The following is a 16882-nucleotide window of genomic DNA, read 5'->3' as shown; positions in this document are numbered from 1 at the left end:
ACACATGGAACCTGAACTAAACTAAACGTGAGATACAACTGAGAACAAATCCTTAAGCACGGATAAACAGAAACAAGAAATAATCATCATCACTACGAGAACAAGAAAACAATCCATGAAGCAGAATTAAACCGAAATATAATAAACTCAAAATACTGGGTCCAACGGACCCAGAACCGTGACAGATGTTTCTTTTTACACTAACTTTGACTGGAGCTGTTGCTGGAATAGAAGGATCCAGCACTTAAAGGGGAATCGTTTTTTTTTTTAAGTATTTAAACTTAATGACGGTCAAATTGCAATCAAGTAAACATTCCCTACTATCCTGGTTAGTCTTTTTTCACTCTCTCTGTCTTCCTGCCCCAAATCTGTGATGTTTCACCAGGAAAAAAAAAGAAAAGATGGGAAGAAGGAGCTGAAATGGAAAGCATAGAAAGAAAATGACCCCTGGCGGTTTTCTGCTGCTGCTCCATATCAGTTAACTGCTTTTAAAAAGAAAGCTCATTCGATGTAAAAAGCGCGTGCAACATTTTTACCAAACCACAAGGTCAGACCGCCTTTGATTTCCAGCAGAGCAGCTTGAATTTGCTTCCGTCTTGATTTCAGTGCGAGTTAGGCTCTGTGTTCCAGATGTCATCAGAATCGCTCACTCGTTTGCTGCAGAGCCGCGTGTGATGGGCATGCTTGGCTACTAAAATATTAAAGGCAGAAGTCGGGTGTTGGCAGTTCTAAATATCAAAAGAAACCATGTCTAAGAAATAGATTTTAAAGAAATGTTCAGTTTTTGCAGAATTCTAACCAGTGCTTTTCTCTCCAGGCTGACAAGTTAGAAAATCAACAAACAGAGTAGAATACATTTATTATAAAACAGGCAGAAGTACTTTTTTTTTTCTTTATCTACATTTGCCGTAATAGACAAGAAAGCAATTCAGCCACAAGACATGCTGTGTTTTGAGTAATGGACATGACTCACTTCTTCTCGACTGGAAGAACTTGCCCTCCACCCTCGCTGTTCCTCTCTCTCCACCTACACACATAACCTGCCTGCCGAATGTATCAAATTCATTGCTACGGTTGCAGTCAAGTCATTCTGGCCGATGTAGGAAATCACTAACTGGAATGGAAGTAGATGAGGCAGCTTCACTGCAAACATGATATATTACAGCACATCATCGTGAAGACATGGAATGCAATGGACATCTGAGATAGATGAAATACTGTGAAGTGATATGCATTTAACAGTATCGTTTACTGCCTTAAAAATGATATGAATATGTTGTGTTGTGCATCTGATCCATCTCAGCTAGACGCACATTTCCATTCCTCCCTCCAGTAATCTACAGAATTTATTACAGTCGCCTCCAAAAAAGCTAATAAGATATAAAACATGCATTAGCTCTTTCATCTAAACCTGGGCGGATGTTTGTGTCTCGTGTCAGGAGTCGCGGAGGAGTTCCTCCACTGCACGCAGCACTGCCTCGAGGAGCTGCACCCAGAGGAGCCCCGCCCAGCCGGGTTCCGTCCTCCAGAGGGCGAGGGGTGCAGAGAGCCAGAGGGGCCCCCCCGGCCACCGGGTACAGACCAGTTCCTCCCATAGTCCAGGACTCATACGGCGAATATGTGAGTATTTCCAATATAATGCGAGAACACAGCAGTGAGCGCACGTGTGCAAAAATATGTTTGCGTGTTGCAGTTTGTGTCCATGTGTGTGAAATTGAAGTTTAATAAATTTTTAACATAGTGTAGGGCTGAGTGCCATATCAACTGCTACTCGTTTTTAAAATAAGAATGAGAGAGTTTTATTGAAATATTTCAGATTTGGATTGACTTTTATGTTATATTAAAAATATAGATTCAGTTAAATTTACGTCTTACTCTTTCCATGAGGCAATCTCTGGGGATTAAAAATCAAGCCACTGGAGAGATTGTTATTCCTCTGATGCCCACTTGAGGCTGGCACGTCACCCTCCAAATATGGTCACTGCTGGGTCTTCAAACCCAGCAGTCTCCAACCCCCGGGCCACGGACCGGTACCAGTCCATGAGTCGTTTGGTACTGGGCTGCGTTTTCAGGGTTTTTATCGTTAACTCGGTTTCCCTGGGTCTTTTCATGTGTTGTAGTCGTGTGTCTTATTTTGAACGAAATATTTACACGTTAGCAACCACAGAGCATCAAGGGGCAGAGAGGAGGAGGTTAGTCTCAATGTTGTTGGTGCATCTCAGGACGACGCTGCTAATAAAGTTACACAATTACACAGTGAATTTGTGTTTATTATTATATTTACAAAATACCACAGTTTTTGTCTCGGTCGTATCATTTTATTTAGTTGTATTTATAAAAGGTTGGGGACTGCTGTTCAAACCAACACGGCAGCAGCAAAAAACGCAAACAATGAGTCTGAACACCAACCAATGACATCACAGTGGTTACATCCATCTTCGACTGAGCTATATTTGTGTCCAAATAGTCTATGATCATTCTCTATGAATGTAGCTTGATAACATTGTGCTTTCTGGGAAGCTGCAGGTTAATAGTCGATGGTTTTCTTCAAAAACACAACATTTAGGCTTTAAAATGCATGGGTCGCTTTGGAGTCCATCTGTTTTGTAATGTTAGTTTAGTTTTAGAGGTGTTTGTTTTGGACAGTTCCACCCCCATACTATGAGTAGAATCTAGTTTTAAAAATTACATTTTAAAGCACAGGAGTGGGGTTTTCTCCACCGGGGGATGACCTGGTTACTGTGGATGAGGGGTTTTCAAACTGTGAGGTGCATTTCCCCAGTGGGAGTGGGAGAGTTGGAGGAAGAAGCCAAGAATAGTGACCATGGTGTTCATGCATGCTTGTGTTATGGAAACAACAGCAGATTAGTTGCAGCAATTTCATTGCTGATCTGTCTGTTCATCAGCGTGGCAGCAGCAGGAGATGCTGCGACATATAGCTGAAGGAGGTGTAATTATAATGTGTGTCAAACATCGAACTCCTTCTCAGAGTCATAACTCTGAAAACACGAGTTTCATGTGCATATTTTTATACTTGGTATAGTTTCTGGTTTCCAAGTATACCAACGTTACTTGGCTGTACACTGTCTCACTGACACTTCAGCGTTGTCCCTTAGGCCTCAGAACTGTTGTGTTTTTAACTACTAAGGTATTCCTCCAGTTTGTACTGTAATGGTTATGTTGCAAACAGAGACTTAAAAAGGATAATTTGGTTTATGTTCTTTGTTCTAATTAGCTTGAATTTAAATGAATACGGGATAAAAATTGAGTTCAGTTTGTAGCCTGTGGCTAATTAATGGACATTATGGGATCATTATTTTCTCCTAAGAGTAAGATGTCTTTTTTTTTTTTCAGTTTGAAATGTAAACTCTCCTCTGTTGTTTCCTTAACGGTCAGAATGTATGCATCTGATATCTAATTCTGAATTATCAATATTGGAGCAGCATAATAATAAAACAAGGATCACACACAATATCTTGTCTCATATATGAAAAAAACTAGATGTGACTATGTTCGAGGTAGTATGTTACATTTTGATGTCATAAAACTGTAACCTGTTTAAGATCCACCGTCTCTGGCAAACTTAAGGCTAGGGTTAGAGGTCAGTCCAAAATGGTTTCAGAAACGAAAAAAATGTTACTTCCAGCCTTCTTGCATGTATTTTGAACTTCAAATTCTTCTGTTATTCACAGTTAGTTCTCATACTACATACTTAATGTTATCACTTAACTGTAAAACAAATATAAATTAAAGTTACAATTTTTTTCTTAAAAGCTTTAAATTATACAGCGGTCCATCAACCTATAAATAGTCCCACAAATTCCCATTTTTTAGGTGGTTCAGATGCCTCTTAAAAAAGGGAAATATAACGCAGTATAATTGCACGACGTTCATTTTGTTTTGTTTTTTAATTCAAATATTTTTGATTTATTATTGATGTATATGTGCTGCACAAATACTAACCAGACGTGTTGAAAATGTTGACTGTCAAATCAAAAGTTCCTTACAGCTTTAAAATGTATATTGTTAGGCTACCAGAACACAGTTAATTCCAGTGAGTAATACTTTTTCAGTGGTTTACCATTTTAAGTTACCATCATAGCTCATATACAGAATCTTTTTCTTACCTCCATCTCATTCTACAGCGTAGACTTCACTTGCAAGCAGGCGGATAATCATGGAGGAGCCACTAGGCTAATTTTTCTCGAGCTGTTGCTAGCTTGCTAACAGATCTTACAGTAATATTTTGTGCCCTTCTAGATTTCAGTCAGCTTTTGCATACCTGAAATCAACATTATTCTTAACAAGCCTAAAAATCTGGGTCCAGAGGCTAAAGAATGAAGTTAATCACCATAACATGAATGTCAGACACATTTACAGTTAAAGAGGTTACGTCCACAAACAATTGTGTAATTGTGTCGACTCAGCACGGTCTATATGGAACACGAAAAATATCTGAGAGTGATGTGTAGGTCTTCCACCTTAAATCAGTGCAGCAAAGGTACAAAACGGTGAAGATGGTATCACCAGAGTACAGAAAATTAACTGTTTGATACTCAAAATGTGGCACAGATGTCTCTCCCAGATGTGTTTTTGTAGTAGTTCACATCCCTGTGGAAAGAAAAAAATCAGTTTCAAGTTCCCTCCCTTTAAGCTGTTTTGAGCTGTTATTGTGGACTGTTCTTGTAGCTTACCTACAGTCTTATGGTAACCTGCAATATCAACAGCTCCCAGAGATGAATACATTAGGCTTAGAGTCAGAGGCTTTTGTGCATTTGCCAAGAGAGTCTCCTGCCGCACTGTCAAGGCAAGTTCCCCAGAGACCCCGGGATCAGCATCGCATATTTAGCAGAGGGAAGGAGCGAGGAGGTGGCCTGCATTGGAAAATTGCCCCAGCAGCCCATACCTAACCACATCTGACAGGTTTATTCAGAGGTTGCAATTCAAATGCGTGGAGGTCGTAGAGAATGACTCCTGGACCAGCTGTTTGCCATCATTGTCACAGTTGTAAACTGTGTCCCGTCCCCCGTCTCCCCCCCCCGTTTCCCTTCCCGACACCTGCACCTGTGTGTCTGTGTGTGAGGGGAAAAAAAGACCCCCAACATCTGCCACATGATAAATCGAAGCACATCGCTGCAAATTAGAGGCTCAATGAGTTACTCTGTATTATCTGAATGTATCACTATCCCAGGGCAAGCGTTCTCTGTCGGCCGCTGACAAATAGGCCCCTGTATTCATCAATGAAATGACAAAGGGATGTTTCGCTGCTTTCATTTGTCACCGCTTAGCTTTTGCTCATATACACGTTCCCGTTGTGCTCTGCTCAGCATCGCCACGGGCCAGAACACTTGTTCAACTGGAGGCGTCTTCTCCGCTCTTGTTCAGGAAGAAAGAGCCAGACCTAGATTACCCCCTTGCGATTTTTGTCTTGATGATGCCCCGCCATGCAGTCGGCATGCACCTTTTGTTAAAGGTTCTACTTGCATCAGTATCAAATTACTCTGAAACTAATTGTTACCAAACAAAATCACGGAAATGTCATTATCCCGTGTTCCAGTCCTGGCTGCCCCGGCCGTCTTGAGTGCCTACTGTGACTGCAGCCAAATCTCATTTCGTGTAATTCATTAAGTGCATTGAGATCACTGTCTTACCTGCTGCTAATCCCATTGGAGGAGAATTAAACATGATGTAACTCCCATGTCAGAAATGAGGCTCTGGCTGGTATCTTTCCGTTCCAGCATTGCCAATATGGAACAGAATCCAAGGAGGCTAACCGAAATAGTAGAACATCAGCTCCATGCTGGAGATGTACGCGAGAGAAACTGTGTTTGTTTCTGTTCACACGGTAGCTGAATTCCTTTGGGTGAGAGGACCACGAAGTGTGCAATGCATGTGGGTTGGAATTGTTTATGTTAAATCCTCCAGGAGCAGTAATCCGTTCTGAGCATTGTGAGTCCTTGCTGACTACTGTGGCATTAAAAAAAAAAACAATAAAAAAAAAAAAAAAAAAAATCTCCCTCAGGCACTTCTCCGCATGTCGAGTCCTGCTGAGAGCCAAGCACTGTTAATTGAATCGTGTTGTCTAATTCACTGTCCTTGTAGCAGTTTTAACCATCGAATGTGATGGTTAGGGAAATATTTTAGATACAGTAACAAAGAAGCTGCAACCAACTGGTGTGGCAGGCAAGACCAGTCATGAAGATAGGATTGAATCCTCCCCACACGGGACCAAACCTGTGATTTGTACTAATTGCAGAGAAAATTGAATTATTCTTTGTTAGCTCCAAACAAATGAGAGTCATCTGTAATTTCTACCACAAATTAGAAATTTCAGTTATCCTCTACTATTTTATTTTTGTATGTGGAGCCTCTAATTTGTTTTTGTGGAGCAAATTATTGCCTCCTTTTCTTTCTCTTTTTAGCCTGATAAAAATGCCTCAAGACAACATATTGCCACAAAATGTGATTTTCTTATTGCCTGGAGACTGACGAATTCTCAGATTTTCATTCAGCACCTCCAGCAGCACGGTTTTATCATGCATGAAGCAGAATATCTTTCTCTCTTCAATTAATGTCACATTTTTTATAAAGCACCAATTCAAAACATCAGTCACCTCGACGCACTTTATATTGTAAGGTAAAGGCCCTGCATTGTTACAGACAAAACTGTCAGAATTGGACAATCTAACCAAACCTATAAGTAAGCACTTGGAAATAGGGGTGGGTTTTAATAATCGATTCATCGATTAAAATCGATTCTGGCTTGGATAACGTGATATTGATTCATTAAAATCCTGAATCAATTTTTTTATATAAATGTATTTTGCCCAAAATTTCAGAAACGTCACAAAATTTTGACAACCACCAAACATTTAAAACAGTAAATGACAGCAGTACACGGCTTCTGCACAAAGACGTAAACACAAAGCGCAGACCCGCAGATCAGAATCAGTGAGATGTCGCCTTTCTCACCCGACGGCACGGACACGGTCGGGGCTGAAAGCAGACAGCTCGCTGATTCTGATGTTTCGGCGGGTCCGCACTTTGTGTTCACACCCTTTTTGCGCTGATTCTAAATCTGTTAGTTTTATCTCTCTCCAAACAATATTGACCGAACGAGCAGCAAACGAAGATCCAAACTACGCTTCACATAAACATCGTCATGGACTCCCTCTGACTTTTGCTGTTTTGCTTCCACCAATTAAATCACACTTCATGCACAGCTCTCTCTCTCTCTCTCTCTGTACTTCAAGAACAGTTTCCCGTCTATCCCCGAAATCTGTTTTCTGCATTATTCGCTTGCTTGTTACGCACAAGACTACAGTTATTTACAGCGCTGTCGGACAATGTTTTTTTTTCCTTTTACTTACTTCCGAAAAGAAAACCTAATTTCTGCCGTTCAATACTGAACAAATTTAAACTTTTTGAAATTATACAAAATGCAAAACGCTTAGCCGTGTCTCTAATAAAACCGCTGTAACTTCAGAGGTAATGTTCATAAGTTGATTAATGGTTTTCTTTCGTTTTTGGTGTACTGCAGAATATTTTTATAAAACCCCAGGCCAGGAAAATCACCTTCATGTTTTTCTGTGTTTTATCTTCAGCTACTTTGACACAAAAGCATCTGCTGTGATGCTCACACCTTTGATAAAGTCTGGAAAGTGTCAGCTTCCTTTTTATAGATACAAAAATATGTAAATGTATTGATCTGAATTATAATATTTCCGACTGTCTGAGGCAAAATTTCCTAGATTCAAATCGGAATGGGAGAGGAGAAGAAATGTTCAGTACATTAGGGGAAGTTCCCAAGCAGCCTAAATTTAAAGTAGAAAATCACATTTAACTATTGCATCTGTGATCTGTTCTATATATAACCAGAATACAACCAGCTGGCAGCCAGTTGAGACGAGTCCCCCCGAGTTGTGTTCAGTGACATAAACTCATTCAGACTGTTGGCAACATGTTGGCAAACTGTTTGCATTTATTAATTAGACAGCAAGTATTTTGAAACCTTTGACATGGTCGGATGGAAAAATGTCGGATGGCGACTGTTTGCAGAAAAGTTACGACCGATCAGGTGACCTGGGCCTTAAGATCAAAAGCGCTCTCGAGTGTGCCACAGCCTCAAAATGTGGGCAACCGTGTAGTCGCTGTAGTCAGTTGCAGAATGTGAAAGACTTTTATGCATTCTAGGCATCCTCTAATTTTTTTATAGATGCAGGGAGGCTACTGTCCTGCTTTTACTCCTGTGACTGAGCTCTGTCAAGCTAAGCGTGTTTTTCAGCTGAGCCAATTGTTCGATTTTCTCAGGAGCAAGGTGCATGAGATGAGCTCTCTTGTTTGTAGTATTTTTCAAAATCCAGACTATTTAAATTTTTTAAACAAATTAAAATATTGATATTTCGTGTCCTTGTATCAATACAGTCTTGCCACGACCTGTCATGACTCTGTTCTGCATAAGCACGTATAGTCGAGCTACATCAGAAGTGAAAGCGGTGAGTGATTTGCAGTGTGCAGATGTTTTTCTTCAGGGCTAATTTATTGATGGCATGAATTCCCTTGATAATACTTGGCAGGTGTGAACAGAATTCATTTAAAACTAAGCCAAGATCAAAACCAAAGGTGTTAAAATAACGGAAGGAAAAACATTTGTCAGGCGTAACACGGGGTAGTGATACTTCAACTTGATGCATGAGGCCAACTTTTTGGCACCCTCAATCTGATAGCGTGAGTAGTATTTCTACCCCTGCAGCAGAAAAGCTCCAGCAAATTCCAGCCTGTTCAGCTTTCTGAAATATGCTGGCAGGAAGAAGCTGAATAAATGACACAAAGCTACTTTGTGAAATTTTTGACCAAGACAGATGACCGAGGATTGCAAATACTGGCTTATTTGTTTTCGGCGCGGCAATATCACGGGGTGTTGTTTTGCCTTCATCGTTAAAAAGTTAAGACCAGTGTGTGGCACAGCTGTATGGAGGCAAGACATTTTTCTTTGAACAGATGGTGTCGTAATTTAGTAATCTTGGGAACAACAAAGCTTTCCTTCTTCTTTTCATTTGCTTAATTTTCTCACTTTGTTGTTTGCTTTTCTGACACCTTTTGTTGCGTTTTTTCCTTCTCTTTAGCACAGGCCACGGCGTGCGTGCACTTTCTGGGAAAAGTTCGTAAAGCGAGGGCTGCACGTCGCTGAACTCATTTGGATTTAGTACAGACTGCTTGGAATAAATCCAGCGCCGGAGTGTCAGTGGCATCCTATCTGTTACAGTGGTATTGTAGAGCACAGTGCCGCGGCCGTGATACGCCTGTTGTAACATGCAGTGCCAGACCCTCTGTTAGTCTTCAGTGGCCTCAGAGGCCAGTCCTTATCTTTTGACAACACGCCTCTCAGCCATCCACTAGCATTCAAATGAAAGACTCACTTAGGAGCTGTTCTCTCTCCCTCCTATCTGTCTCTGCACCCCACCCCCGGCCCCCTTCAACCTCTCACTGTCACACTAATCCTGTTTAGCGCTGGAAACACGGCACTTTTGCAGTATTGTCGCACTATTGTGCTCTGGAAGGTATTTCGAGTAAATGGTATATCAGTACAGACACATCAGATATTATAATCACTTCACTGAAACCATCATCACAGTCTGTGCTCCATTTTTAAAAAGCTTTTTGTGTGACAGACACCGGTGAAAAGAATCATTTTAAATGTGGCACTGTGATTTATAAACCAGGCATGTTTCGCCTCTCAGCCTTCTTGTAACTCAATTATAGAGTAGCTGCTCTAATAAATGGCAATAACATGCCATTGTTAAAGTTTAATGTGGCCCTTAATACCAGTCAGCGTTATCCAATGTGAGTGGACAGCACCTAGATAGAGTCACCAGTGAGACGAGATGAGGACTTAGCAGTAAGGGCTTGTGCTGAAGCCTAATTAAAGTTTCTACCAGCGCTGCGACCGCTGTGCTTGGTCTGCATCTGCTATGGTTAAAGAGGGCTTTGTGCATCATGGACTGTATAGAACAATATACATTTTCAAAGCTCTGCTTTAAATTTGGTGCTCCCACACTGGATCACGGAACTTTGTTTATAGCAGAGGAAGCTAAGTCATCAGCTAACGCTAGCAAGATTGTCAGCAGTCTCATTAGCCCTGTGGTTGCATTACCTGCTAATTAGAGGTAAGTAATAGACTAATTACAGTAATAGACTAACTACAGCTTCAGTCATCAAGACACATCAAGCTGTACTACATTTGTAGTTATGGTTTGTAATAGTGTTGAATTGGAGATTTTAACATGGGATCGTATGCGGATTGACTAATTTTTGGAGATTCTTATATAGCGCTGTATAGGGCTGCACAATTAATCGTTAGAAAATCGCGATCTCAATTCATACTTATGTGCGATCTCATTTCCAAATGACAACGATTTTTTAAAAAAAAGAAAGAAAAAAAAGACGACGACGATTGTATCGCATTTTGATCCGGGACGTAATCTGCATGAAAACAAGAAAATCTGACGTGTTAGAAATAGAGAATTAGAAAAAAATAGAGTCAACCTCATTAGAGAAACAGTTTTTGGCAGTTCTGCTTGTGTTTGTTTGATTTTTTTTAAAGCAGGTTGTGTTTTGCCACAGGGTATTGCCATCTTACTAGTAGGCGTAACAGCACAAATGTCAGTCACTGTGGATTTTTATCAAAATATTGTAACCCTGAAAACTAGAATTGTTTTTCACAATAACACACAGGGTTTCTAAATGAATTCAGTTCAGTTTTATTAATAAAGCCCTAATTTTACTACCATATCTCGCTAACTCTGGATTGTAAGGTAAACCCTTCCTATTATGAAGAAACGATTCCCAACCATGTGAAACACGAAGAACTAAGACGTTACTTATTACAGTTATTCATACGAGAGAACCATTCAAATTAAAATAACATGTTCTAACCACCGCCTATTTTATTATTTTTATTCACTATGTTTTTATTTATTCTTCTTAAAAAAAGGCTAATCTGTAACATGGATGTGTCTTTTTCTGGTAACAGGTGAATGAAATTGTAACCTGCTTTTAATAAAAGCCTGGCACAAATAAATTTCATCTTGTCTTTTAATGTTATACTTATTTTGTATAAGAAAATTGATATGTATTGCTGCTATTGCTGCCACATGATATGAAATCAATACAGAACACACATAAAAAGGGATAAAGTTATCCCTGTAGGAATATTGCACAAATATAGTACACAGAGTTTGACGTGAGGAGCTAAAAAAAAAAGTAGTGCTTTCTTTTGTTTCTTTTTTTTTTTTATATTAATACCATTTCCTTGCAGTCTAATAGAACCCACAAAGTGCATTTGTGAGGTGAAGTCTATTTGTTTTATTGTAGTAAATTTTCTGAATGACAATGCAGCATCAGCAGAGTATGGAGGCTACTGGCTGCTGATGAGGAGGAAAACTACTCTTTAACTCTCGATTACAGAACCCCCCTGCAGCCTTGATAGCACAGGAACAGAATAATTTTTCTATTAAGATCTTCACATTTAATTATTATTCCTCATACTGAAGGAAATTGAATTCAACAATGCAATTTAAAAACAAATAAAACTGCGTATTGTAGAGGAGTAGGAGAGTCATCTCCCTGGTTACATGACCGCTGGTGGGTCTCAGCAGTGAACTGGAACTTGTACTATAGATGTGCCATTGCATGGGTTTCCAATGGCGAGCAGCTTCATGCCAAGCCTTACATCACAAAATAGGATGGCGTGATTTGATGCACACTACCACTGGACTCTAGAACAAATTGTGCTTCATTATCTGGCAGTCTGAGATTGTTACCTGCATGACGCCATTGTGCCAGGTCTGTTTGGTGGAGGGGGGATAATGCTGTGGGGTTGTTGAACCCCGCCTAGTTCCAGTAAAGGGGGTAATTAATGCTTCAGCTTACTACAATATCTTGTACAATTTTTGTACTCCCAACTCTGCACGAACATTTTGGAGAAGGCCCTTTCCTGTTCCAGCATAAATGTGCTACAGTGTACGAATTAAAGGTCCATATAAAGACAATGTTGGATGACTTTGGATGTGGAAGGACTTGACTAGCCTGCACCGTGCCCTGACCTCAACCCCATCGAACACCTTTGGGATGAACTAGAATGGAGATTGCAAGCCAGGCCGTCTCGTTCAACATCCACGTCTGTAATCACAAACGCTCTTTAGGAGATTTCCTGCAGTCACACCCCAAAACTTTGCAGAAAGCCTTTTGGGAAGAGTGGAAACTGTTGGTGCTGCAAAATGTATCATACATCTTCATGTAGATGATATTTGTAGGTGGCCCAGTACTTTTGTCCATATGGAGTATCAGTGACTTAGGCTGGTAGACTTTCTCCAGCCCACACAGCTCATTATTTTTAATTAGCCATACCTTTTCAGTACAGGTACTTCATGATGTCGCTCTGTGTCATTAACTATCGAGCTTTAAACACAGCCAGATGTCTGATGTGGTATTTTTCCACATCATTTTATGTAACTCTGCAACCAAGTAGGACAGACACATTCCTTGCTAATTTCATTAACTTTGCTTTCCTTTATACACCAGCTAATTGGTTTTAGTTTGAGACACGGAAAAGTTAAGATTTTTTTCACGGCATTAAATGGTGTAACTCATTGGGTATATTTGGAAACCGACTGTGTATGTTCGCTCAGTCTAGCAGAAAAGTGTTAGGTTCAAGTGTAACTCAAATAACTAAATTATCTCCTGTGAATTATCTTATTTGACAGCTGACTCCTTCTAAGGATTCTCGTCATTCAATATTCAGGACCACCCTTGTTTATTCCAACCTGATAAAGTGACCTTAAACCAGAGTCAACTTTTAAATACATTGAAATGGGATGTTCTCAGAGTAATGAGACAAAAGCAGACGTCGTTCTGACAAAAACAGAAACATTATTTTAAATTCAAATGGGAAGACATTTATAGCCACACACAATCTTTCCAGTCGTCTATTAGTTGATGCCGTTTCAGCTTCAAACACTTGAGTTGTGGCTTTTCCATTTCTTTTTAATACATTTAAATATTCTGTGATTAAAGATTCATAGATGATGTTAGGAACCTGATGCTTGAGTTCATGGCTGGGAAAAGGAGGTTGCTATGGAGAAAAGCATCACCAACTTAATGAAGCCTAATATAAGATAGCTGCTCCTTTCCTCACCTTGACTGATGCCATGTAATAAACCACCGAGCCTTATAAAGTTATGTAGTGTTCAGAATGGAAAGGTGCTCTTAATTCTAGAAAAAATCAATTGCTGTCATTTGTTCTCATAAGATTTTTTAAAACATTTTTAATATTTCCAATATTAAAAATGTCACCAATTAGTATTTTCACCATTGCTCAATGGTTAGTATTCTAACAATAAACATCATTTCAACATTAAATTTATGGCATTTTGGCATGAAGCAGCAAGCATCATGGCTGAAAAATGAAACCAGTACGTGTGCTAAAACCTGCAGTTCCTCTAATGACCACTAGATGCTAGTGTAACGTGAGGGTTCACTAGATGGTTTGGAATCTCTCTGAATAATTAGGAACAGCAAGACGGAGACGGATAACTTTTTAGCAGCCTCTTTACTTTTAGCACACGGCAACAACAACCCACACTTCCTGTGTGCCGCCCTCATGAATACTTCACTGGCCTCTCAGAAGCCAGGAAATCTTATACTCAGATCAAAACAGGGAAAACAACCAGGTAGATATAACACATACTTATTACTGGTTTGAACATGCATGTCTAAACATTCAAACATGTAAACATGTAAATATCAAAACACGTAACCACCAAATAGCTACATAACTAGCTTTATAACCTTTGTAAACACCTCTTTGTATATCAAATTAGATTTAAATTTACTTCTACACTTTACACTAGTTTTAAAAATTGAGATTTTTTTTTTGACTCGGGACACAAAAAAATGAGTATTTTTTTCTCCAAAAAACAATATAAATTTTTCATTTCGGTGCTCTGAGCAGGTGAAACTCCTGTGAAAAGAGGTGGACATTAACCAAACCTTAACCCTAGGTTGCCAATAAAATGTTAACAGTTAAATATTCATGTCAGTATTATCCAACCTTGCGTTTGTCAGCCTGATCCTTTTATTGCCACTGTTTTTCAGGTTTCAGGCAGAGGGAAAGCTTCAGTTTCCTCTGCCTGTTGAAAAGTGGTTTTAATTACGTAGCTTTTGACAAAATTGCACTGCCTTTTGAGAGCCTCTGCTTTTGAAGTGGGTTCAAGAGGGTTCATATTGTAGAAAGTACAGTTATTGACTAAATTTAGCCTTCGCATTAGTGTGAAGAACTGTTTATGTTGCAAAAGTGTTTGTAACTGTAGAATTAGAAATGTCAGAAGGGACTTTAATTCCCTTAAAGCTGCCTCGAGACAAATAGAAAAGAATTCACAATTTTTCCACGTGAACACCAGTAACATAGTACCTTTAAAATACTACAGTCATTCAAAGTGGTTTACAACATAAAATTAAAAAGGAAAAAAACAACAATAATAATAATAATAATAATATCAATAAAAACAATAATAATAGCAATTATAGTACAGCTCTCTGGTGGTTTCATTTCTCGGTTCCTATGGGGAGCATAGTGGCTAAATGCATTATCAGCCTGTTTAGTTCCAGATCTGGGAACTACTAGGTAACCAGATGTTGCAGACCCAGTTTTCATATTTACACCCCAATCCATTTAAAGATTTTAAAACAATCAATTATACTTACTGGAAGCCAATGCAGTGAACTGACAACTGGAGTCATTTTTGTTACAATTCTAGCAGCAGCATTGTGAACTAACTGTAGCTGTCTAATAGTCGTTTAGGGAGGGCAATAAAAAGAGCATTGCAGTAGCCTTCCTTTATAAGAAATAAACGGAGAGAACCATCAACCAGGTTCAGAAGCTCAGAGCTCAGCTAAACTGTTGAAAGTAGTTTTAAGAAAACACTGAAGCTTGCTTTTCCTCTATTTACATTCAGAAGTATCTTCCTGTTTGCCCAATTCAATTATGACAGGTGCAATATCGTCAAAGATCCTGAGTTTCAGAGTTAAACTGATCAGGCTGGTCATCCACAGGCTAGCTGTGGCTGTCACTAATAAAATACCAGCATTTTCATTTAAATATATGTTTTAGTTGTAGGTCTTGCTTTATTTCCTGGGGTGATCAGCCCACTGAAGAAAACACAAAAATTAATAAACATTAATAAAAGTAATACTAAGGCCACTTAGCGATCAGTAGCTCTAGTGTATTACCATGAATGTGGGGGTTATGGGTTAGCTGCTGTACCAAATCAAACAAAGCAATGAGTTATTTTAGTTTGCTGTCAGGAGGGTTGCCAATATGAAGATTAAAATTGCCAGTTATAGTCTGAAAAAGTCACCCAGTTGGATGACCAAGAAGTTTCCAAATACTCGTATCCAGCAGATTCCTAAAATCCAGCTGACGTAATTCACCACAGACTAAGAAAACAACTGCCTATCTCATGCTTTACCCAGAGACAGGGAAGTCTTACTACATCTGAGTTGCCTTTGTTATATGTCACATGTAGTTCCTTCACTTTGCTTCTGAAGGATTAAACATAAAAGAGTCAATTCAAATGCTGTCATTTGGCAAATGCATGTTTCTAATCAGGAATTAAGTTTTTAATAATAACACGGATGTGATGAGCATTTTCTTCTGGTGCTGAATCTTACAGACATTCGTTTCAAGCTTGCAAATAAGGGGCAGATGGAATTAGCCAAGAAGTGTGTGGGGGATGAGAGATGTGTCGCTAGGGGTCGACGCCTTTTGTGGAACATAAGTCCCATTTATCCCAAATTAGGACGGGTGCGGCACTGGTTTGCTTTGATGTTCCTCTTGGCGGGGGCCTGGGTAGAGTGCGGGGGTGGGAGGGGTGCAGATTGCTGGAGTATAAACAGATGTTCAAGGCTCATCCTTTGAGGTGGTGATGAAACATAGCCACAGCAAGTCTTTGCATCCCACTGTCAGTTAGTTGACACAGAGACAAGGGCAGGGCTGCAGTTGCTACTCTAATAGTCCTGCATATGTACTTCCAACAGCAGCAGATGAAGCTTTTTGACCTATATATGTGCTGAAAGCTTTGATGTATTGCATTGCAAAAAAAGTTGTCTTTAGTAAGAGATAAGATTTAACGACACTCGCATGTCGTTAACCCGCATCAGAAAGGTATCGAACCGCAAGTTAAACAAACAGCACAACACAGACGAATGTATTAATCATACTGTATGTTTTCTTAACCTCATCGCTCCACATTTCAGCAGGTGTGATGTTGAACAGCTTGTCATATCAACATCCTGTTAATGTCAAAATGTTTTCTGGATTTTTTTCTGTGTTGAGCTTCATCTAGCTGGGTAAATTTTGTCTACTTTTTTGCTACAGGAATACGACGACGGCTACGGGACAGCTTATGATGACCAAGGATATGAATCGTATGACAACAATTACAGTAATCAAGGACAAAAGTAAGTTCGACTTTTTACCGAAAGAGTCACAAGTATTGCACATTTATTCCACGGATTTATGGGTAAATGTGCTATATACGACTGTTTTAATACATGAGGCACCAAGTACTTCATTGAGATGATGTATGATAATATATTATCACAGTGCAATACACCATGACTATCCTGTAAGCTGGAAGCAGTCCTCAGGAGCAGTGGTCCTCAACCCCCGGGCCACGGACCGGTACAGGTCCGTGAGTTGTTTGGTGCTGGGTCGCAAGAGTTGAGGCTCAGGTGTGAAATTTATGGTTTTCCCGTGTTGTAGTTGTGTGTCTTATTTTGAAAGAAATATTTACGCGTTACCATAGCGACCAGAGAGCATTAA

At 39.6% G+C, this 16882-nt stretch overlaps 1 protein-coding gene across 2 annotated transcripts in view; it reads left to right on the top strand.

Annotated features, from left to right (window-relative positions):
• khdrbs3 (KH domain containing, RNA binding, signal transduction associated 3) overlaps positions 1–16882 on the top strand; it is a 158320-nt gene that overhangs the window by 109308 nt on the left and 32130 nt on the right. For both annotated transcript variants that reach the window (XR_013095231.1, XM_004574891.3), the window contains exons 6-7: positions 1440–1620; positions 16436–16518. Coding sequence is in view for 1 of the 2 variants with exons in the window: in XM_004574891.3 (XP_004574948.1) it covers positions 1440–1620; positions 16436–16518 (264 nt within the window). In the remaining variant the exon portion in view is untranslated. The remainder of the gene's footprint in view (positions 1–1439; positions 1621–16435; positions 16519–16882) is intronic.

Source organism: Maylandia zebra, linkage group LG22 (genome assembly GCF_041146795.1).
Source record: "Maylandia zebra isolate NMK-2024a linkage group LG22, Mzebra_GT3a, whole genome shotgun sequence".
Lineage (NCBI taxonomy): Eukaryota > Metazoa > Chordata > Actinopteri > Cichliformes > Cichlidae > Maylandia > Maylandia zebra.
The sequence above is the reverse complement of the archived record's forward strand: the minus strand, read 5'-3'. Positions and strand labels throughout refer to the sequence as shown.